Source organism: Helianthus annuus, chromosome 8, assembly GCF_002127325.2.
Source record: "Helianthus annuus cultivar XRQ/B chromosome 8, HanXRQr2.0-SUNRISE, whole genome shotgun sequence".
NCBI classification, from domain to species: Eukaryota; Viridiplantae; Streptophyta; class Magnoliopsida; order Asterales; family Asteraceae; genus Helianthus; species Helianthus annuus.
The window spans coordinates 44,074,990-44,083,049 of record NC_035440.2 but is presented as its reverse complement, the minus strand read 5'-3'; the positions used below and the strand labels follow the sequence as shown (position 1 = coordinate 44,083,049).

Here is an 8,060-nt window from a genome sequence, read left to right as displayed (position 1 = left end):
TTGGTTTCTTGCTACGAATGAACTTGACGGAGGCGATAGACATAGATGCACTAACATAACATGATTATCGACAAGTTTGTTTTGCATGAAATTTTTTATAGCAAATCTGTAGGTAAGACCAATTTCCTACAAATTCTTTACAAATTTGGTTGTCACAAAGTGGACAGTTTTCTTCTGGTAGTGTTAGTTATTATTTGTTTGTAAGAATTAAGTTTTTATTTTTTTTACTAAGGGGTTTAACAGAAGAAGATAACTTCATCTGTGGGCAGTCTGTAGGTGTCATCCGGTGCAAAGTTTGGCATTTTACAAGGACCAACCATGTAATTAGTATTTACTTAATAATTGTCAATTGTCTATATAGAGGGGGTAGAGAAATTGTAAGGAAACTTTAAAGAGAATACTTAAAAATCTATATAACACATTTGTTTCTTATGTACTCCCCTTTTGTTTACATAGGACAGTAGAAGAGCTAACAGGTCATTACAAACATAAATTTAACATCTCGCAAGCATTTTATTCTAGGCTTTCTCATATTTATCTTCATAGTTGAAATATATTCCCAAGATCCTTCCTGGTTGGAAATAGCCCTAGGAATGTAACTTTCTCTTTCTTGATGGATTCCTTATTTGCATAAACCATCTTCTATGCACCTAGACCTCTGTGTTAGGCCTGCAAGTCAATGTATCACGTACAAGGAAACAACAATTAGAAACCGAAGTCCATGTTGTAACATTCACTACAATAGATAGGTGATCGATTTCTACATGTTTCCTGTTTACTAAGTGTTTTATTAACATATGTGCTTATTTTATTTCTTTTCATGTTATTCACAATTATAAACATAAAATCTGTATGAATTCATAAGTGTGAGGATATTGAAATTAAATTAGGATTTTCATTTGAAAATGTTCATACTTGTAACTAAATAAAATATATAAAGTTTTAATACACAGAAAATTGTTGAGATTAAATTACACTCCGTAGTTGATATCTGCATACATTTTCATGTATCATATAGACGAAATCTATTTTGTATACACAATTATAACTTATAAGTTTGAATATCTTAAAATTTGTTATATTCCTTCACGTTTCAAAATGTTAATTAATATATATAACACATTTATAAGTGAATAAATTTACCAACATTACACCTCTTCTAAACGTTTCAAAAAAGCGGAGATCAACATATATTTAGTTCAAATTTTTGACCTTCTTGTTATCAGAATGTGGAATTTTTTGAGTCGAGCTGCTAGCTTCAGATGATGAGGACTCCGGATGAAAGCCTACAAGTTACAATAAAAAACCAGAAAGCCAAGCTGTGTTATCATCAACAGAAGAATCAATCAATAGGACAAACGAAGTCGATCTTTAATTTTGACTACTTACCTTTGAGCTTATCATCGTAGATGTATTGTGATAAATCAAATTGTTGAACTTGTTCAATTGAGCTAAAAACTTCGTGACCGGGCTTACGTCTTCTAAAGCCTACATGTTATGTACAATCCACAAGATCAAACTATGAATTCATATACTTTTCCCATATAACTTTTAATATTGCACTCTAATTTATACGTTTAGTTTGGACCTTTTTCGTTATTTTAAACTTTTTTTAATATAACTTTATTTCTTGTATTTACGAAACTATACATTGCATCATAAATTCTTTTTATGGTTTTCCAGTAAAGGAAGTTTTTATTTATAATTTGGATATTAATATAACAAAGAAATTAGGTACATCCTTCCTGAACTTGTTTGGAAATCGATAGGGAGAACTTTATTTTACATGAGTACTTTAAATGTTAATTTTGGCAGTATCACAATTGTTTTTGTTTATTCCAGAAAACTTACTCGTAAGCAAAGGATAAAACCGAAAGCTAATAATAGGTGATCAAGGACTTACATGGGAATATGATAAGAATGGAATTTTGAAGCTTGATCCAGATTCCTTCAAGAAAATGATAATAAGCATTTCTCCAGCGTTTGCTAACAATCAATGGGCCAATCATGATCCAAAAACCAATAACCAATCCAAGTACTGTAAATATCACTAGGATCCAATCAATGCCATCAGATTCATCGTGTTCGTCATCAGTTCCTCTGGGATCGTTAGTATTTGGTGAACACACTGGAAGAGGATCCCCACAAAGTTTATTTCCAATGAAACTCGACTCATTGAAGGTTTGAAGCTGAGGGCCAGTTGGGATTCTTCCTACAAGATTGTTGTACGATACGTCCAAGAAGCTCAAAGAAGTTAACGATGACAAGCTTGAAGGAATGTTTCCATTAAGATGGTTTACCGATAGATCTAAAGATTCAAGCATCCCAGTTTTGCTAAACGAGTTGGGAATTTGACCTGTTAAATTATTTTTTGACAGATTAAGGAACCGTAAGCCCAAAAGTGAAACAAGTTCATCAGGAATTGACCCTGAAAACTTGTTATTAGAAAGGTCTAACGTAGTCACCAAATAAAGAATGTTATCATACGTAGAAACTCGACCCTTTGTCACCAACGATGCACTTCCTAGAACTTGATTTTGGAAAAGTTCGTCATAAAGAATAAACGGACTTGATTTCTCCTTTCCAGAAATGACAGTGAGGTTTGTAAAGCATGTTGGTAGGTTCCCAGAAAGATCATTATGAGCAAGATCCATGATCTGTATAGAACTGAGATGACATATTTCATCTGGAATTTTACCCTCCAATTTGTTAGAACGAAGACTAAGAAGTTTCAGACTTGTATTTTCTCTCCCTATTGATGTTGGTATCCTTCCCACCAGTTCATTTTCTGCAAGCTCAATAATTATCAAGCTTTTGGAGTTCAATAAAGACACAGGTAAATTACCAGATAGTTTGTTCTGGCGAATATCCAATGATAATAGGGAAGAAATATTCCCTATAGAGGATGGAATTATACCAGAAAATTGGTTTTTCTCTAGGTTTAGAATGACTAGAGACTCCCAATTCGTCCAACAATCTGAGATAACACCTGACATGTTATTATTCGCTAGATTAAGAACACTTAATTGTCGCGGTTCTTGAATTCCAGAACACAAGAACTCTTCCAGAGATCCTGAGAGACTATTGGACGAAAGATCTAGCAGATCTAAGTCAGGTCTATTGAAATGACCAGGTAACAGACCATGAAAACTGTTGTAACTTAGATCTAGTAATGCTCCTGGTGTAAGAAAACTAACATTTCCCAACATTCCTTGAATGTTGTTGTGGGATATGTTAAAGTATGTGACACTGGAGAATGTAGTCCAAATCCAATTGGGGATGAGGTCTGATATGTTTGTGTTTGCTAAATCCAGTTCTGTTAAGCTTGTTTGCGACTGAATCCATAAAGGGAAACGAGGGCCTAAATTGCAAAAACCTATTCTTAACACTTGAAGTTTGAAAGGTGGTATCCAGTTTTTAACGTTTAACTTAAACGTTAATTTGTTTTCCCCAATCCACAAAGTTGTCAAGGATGTTAGATTGGTGAAGTGGTTTTCGGTAACAATACCTGTTAACGAATTGTGATGAACAGTTAGAAAAACCAGTTCCCCCAGTCGCCCAATACTTTCAGGAAAACTTCCATTCAGATTGTTATATGATAGATCCAAGAAATTCAACGACGATAAACCACCAATGGTATCTGGGATAGAACCTGTGAGTTGATTTATATTCATCTGTAATGTTTTCAAGAGATGCAAACTTCCTACAGAATCTGGAATGGTCCCTGTTAATTGATTGTAAGCAAGATCAATGCTTTCTAGATTCTTCAAACGTCCTAGTTGTTCAGGTAGTTGGCCAGTTACATAATTTCCACGCAAGGCTAATAGTTTTAGTTTAGGTGACTCACATTCACAAAACCTTTCAAGAAGCTCGGACACATTTCCAAAAAAATTATTAGACTGCAAATCAAGGGTATTCAAATTGCAAAGATTACTTAAAGATTTAGGTATCTCTTCAACAATCTGATTATTCGAAAAGTCAAGATGAACGGTAAACGATAAGTTATGTAAGTTTCCAAGAATTGGAGCAGAAATATTGCAGTTACTAACATCAAGCAAACGAAGTTTACTTAAGCTGGACAAGCCATTCAGTAATGAGGAAGAATTCACAAAAGTGTTACTTGAAACACTAAGAGTCGTTAAAGAAGGAAAGCTATTGAAATCCGCACGAATCCCCGGATTCAGACCACTAATAAAGCAATTAGTGAGATCTAATAAAACTAAATTATGTAGACTGAAAATCCATTGAGGCAACAAACTGTCGGAGAAAATATTGTACGAAAGATCTAAGACAACAAGGGATGTGAAACTAACTGTAGTTGGATTACTAGGAAGTTGAATTAGCCCGCATGAGGAAAAACGTATTTCTAGCAAAGAAGGGAGCGTGCTTATCACCTGAAACCAATCTGAAGCTTTAGCGAGGTCGATGCCACCCACATCCAGGTATTGCAACTCTTTAAGATCCATTAGCCATTTTAAACCTTTGGAATAAAGATTAACGGATAATGGATCGTCATGAAGATCTAGAATGCGTAATGTTGATAGATTTCCAAGTTGGTGAGGGATTTCCCCACTGAATTGTGACTTTGAGATGTTAAGATATCTTAGATTCTGGAAAGAACCAATGAAGTCTGGAATTGGGATCAATCCAAAATCGTTAGAGCTTAAGTCGAAATATGTGAGTTGTAATAACTTGGTCACCGAAGGACTTATGGTTCCTCCTAACATCTGTTTAGATGCTTCTTCCAATTCATCCTTGGTGTCATCAGGTCCTCGAAGACGAATCTCTTGGACATTACCGGTGATATTGTTGCAGACCACACCAGACCAACTGCAACAATCATTGCCTACCCAAGAAGATAGACGGTTTGCATGGTCGATGAGATTGTTCTTGAGCTGAATAAGCACCAGTCGCTCAGTTGCTATACATGGTGCATGATTCGAGTTTTGGTTACAAAAACATAGGGTGCAAATTGATGAAACAGACAAAAGCCAGAAGCACAATGAAGAGGATAAAGTAAGAGGTGCCAGAGCCTTCATTTTTAGTGATGAGGAATACAAAAAAGTTTTGGTTTCATTTCCTATTTAAAAGGGTAGATGCAGTGTTAGGTGTAGATAATATCAGTCCACTTAATGTGATTCGTGAGAACAGACAAGGTACCCGTATAATTAAGCTATATGAGTAAATTTATGTTCCACACTTTCACATAAATACATATCATTCACATCACACATTTAATGATGATACCAATGATTTAAACCTCTGTACAAATATATAAAGTGTAGGGTTTGTGAAAATTCACCATGAGCAAATATTCTATTATTGATAAGTATTACGCTTTAGGATAAGAACATTTACATCCCTTAACCAAATTCTGGGAGATGGTTCATTATATTATAAAAAGCGGTTGGAAGTGGTTGTGGGTGAAGTAAAGAGAAAAAGTTACTGTCCGTCTCTGTATATTTGAGGGTACTGATACAAGTATAAAAAATATTATTTAATTGAAAGGAAAGAGAAATTTTAATTGTTTTAGTGTAATTATAAGGTAAAAAATGGTGAAAGGGAACCAAATGCTCTAAATACAAGGAAACCTAAACTAATACAATCTCTTATTACAAAACCGCCCTTGGCCACGAGCACCCAAATTAAATAGTTGCTCCTGTTGGAGCGATGTTAGCTGACCTCCACCACAATTGTATAAATTCGCAAATGGAGGACCCAGGTTGTTGATGACGGGCAGTAAAGGGACCAGTTGTAGTAGATGTACCATCATTGAAGAAACAATTCGAGCTTTAGCTTGAAAAATAAGCTCCCAAAATAGTGGCGTTGAATATCCCATTGAATGGTAGAAGTCTCAAAGATGGACCAAGCCATCAAAGAAACTAGTGCGACTTATCCATCCATCTCAGCAACAAGTTGTCCAATAGCTATCAGTTGGTCACAGAAAGATATAAGCTTTCGTCCATAATCAGAAGCCAGATAAAATCCATTTTGAAGTTGTCTTAACGAGTCATGTAGGTTCTGGATGCATTCAATACACTCATGATTGTAAGCTACATCTAATGCACACCAATACAAAGGGGCGCAGAATAAATAGGGCGGGAGGGGGAGGCCGACCCCCGAACTTTTCGCACAGTATTGGAGAGTTTGTAGGTTTTGTATAGAAATTTTTTGGTATATACATTTTCGACCCCGGGATCTATAGAAATTTTTGGGTATATACGTTTTCGACCCCCCCCCCCTCCGGAAATCTCAAGCTTCGCCACTGAATCTAATTGAACGGTTTTTAAGGCCGAGAGTTTTAATCATGGGTTCTTCGGTTACAAAAGATATAAGAAGAATGAGTATTTGTTAATTAACTTCATGCGAAATATGATAATCCGAGTTGGCAAGGCATTTTCATTCATAAGAATGGTTTGCATAGGTTGCAGGGCAGTAGTACAACTCCAAAAAGAATAGGGTCTCTACTGAAAAGAAAATTAATATGCTAATTATTAATATTAGTGCAAATTATTGTTTTAGATTTGTTTGATTACTTATACAAGCAAACCACTCTTTTTCATAGGTGTTTTAGATTTTTGCTTGGTTTCAAACACGAATAAAGAAGTATCATTTATAATAATCAAAAAAGAAAAAAGGCCCCAAATTTTTATTTTGCCTTGAACCTCTAAAAAGGTTGTAATGCCCCTAATAGGTTGTTCAATGGTGTCATCTAGATAACCAAATAGCTTTTGGTAGGAGAGAAGAGGAAGGACTTGGTTTCACCATAGAAGATAATTATAAGAAGGAAGTTTAATTGTTAACATGTGTAGGATATAGCAATGGGAAGAGAGGCAACAACCGGTTTTGTGGTAGCGGCGACAACGCCTTCAATAGTAAGTAGTATATAGTGACGCCTTCAATATACAGTAGTAGTGGCAGATACCATGCGGGGTGTGTGAAAAATCATTATAAGTATTGTATTGTTGATGAATATTTATAACATTACAGTTGAGGATAAACAAAAACAAAAAACAAACCTAATTAAATATAATCTCTTATTTCATAACAACTAGAAATAAATTTAAAGATGATATGAAATGAGAACATTTGTTTGAACAACGTAGTTTAGCGCAAGTAAAAAAAAATGAAAATATGACGCAACAATCTCTAAGGTTATCCTTAGGTTAGGTTGAAATTTCAAAGCTTAAAATAAAATCTTTAACTGAAAAAGACTACGGTGCTGTTTGTTTTTTCTGCACGAAAATCTCTTCTGCTGCAGGCCACATCTGCAGACATCTGTAGGAGAAGAGGTGGACCAAATATCTGCAGTCTGCAAGGAGAAGATGGTTTGTTTTTTTTTATATAAAACCTCTTCACCAACACACACACACAACACACTGATCTCTCTCTACTCTCTCTCTACTCTCTCTCTACAATTTGCACCACCGCCATCATCATCACCGCCACCACTTCACCACCGCCACCACTTCACCACCGTCATCATCACCACCGCCATCATCACCACCACTCTCTCTCTACTCTCTCTCTAACAGATCTGTCTCTACTCTCTCTCTAACAGATCTGTCTCGGCGGAGGTGGGGGTTTCGAAGGTGGAGGTGGGGGTTTCGGAGGTTTCGGCGGAGGTGGGGGTTTCGTTTCTGATCGTTTTGGGGTGTTTCGATTTAGGGTTTCGGCGGAGGTGGGGGTTTCGGAGGTGGAGGTGGGGGTTTCGGAGGTGGAGGCGGAGGTGGGGGTTTCGGAGGTGGTGGCGGAGCAGTGGTGGTGGTGGCGGAGCAGGGGTGGTGATGATGATGATGGTGGCGGAGCAGGGGTGGTGGTGGCGGAGCAGTGGTAGTGGTGGCAGAGCAGGGGTGGTGATGATGATGATGATGGTGGCGGAGCAGTGGTGGTGGTGGCGAAGCAGGGGCGGAGCAAGGGTGGAGTAGGGGTGGAGGTGGAGGTGGTGCCAAGAAGAGGTAAACCTCTGCTTGGAGGTAAATCTCTTCTCCAAAAAGAGGTTGGGGAGAGGTTAAAAGCACTTCTCGAAAAAAAAAAAACAAACAAACACTCTTCTGAGG

General features: G+C 36.8%; 1 protein-coding gene across 1 annotated transcript; it reads right to left on the bottom strand.

Moving 5' to 3' along the window:
- Window positions 1-375: 375 nt before the first annotated feature.
- LOC110872808 (receptor-like protein EIX2) lies at window positions 376-5,104 on the bottom strand. The gene is made up of 4 exons (XM_022121686.2): window positions 1,904-5,104; window positions 1,390-1,488; window positions 1,213-1,286; window positions 376-669 (listed from the first exon to the last, which is right to left on the bottom strand). Exons 1-4 carry the CDS (start codon window positions 5,037-5,039, stop codon window positions 664-666), a joined length of 3,315 nt encoding a protein of 1,104 aa, XP_021977378.1. The 5' UTR covers window positions 5,040-5,104; the 3' UTR covers window positions 376-663.
- Window positions 5,105-8,060: the final 2,956 nt, after the last annotated feature.

Coding starts and splice junctions, on each gene's coding strand:
- LOC110872808 (XM_022121686.2), bottom strand. CDS start 5,039: ATGAAGGCTCTGGCACCTCTTACTTTATCCTCTTCATTGTGCTTCTGG. Junction 1,489..1,903: donor CATTCTTATCATATTCCCAT/GTAAGTCCTTGA, acceptor CATAACATGTAG/GCTTTAGAAGACGTAAGCCC. Junction 1,287..1,389: donor CTACGATGATAAGCTCAAAG/GTAAGTAGTCAA, acceptor TGTAACTTGTAG/GCTTTCATCCGGAGTCCTCA.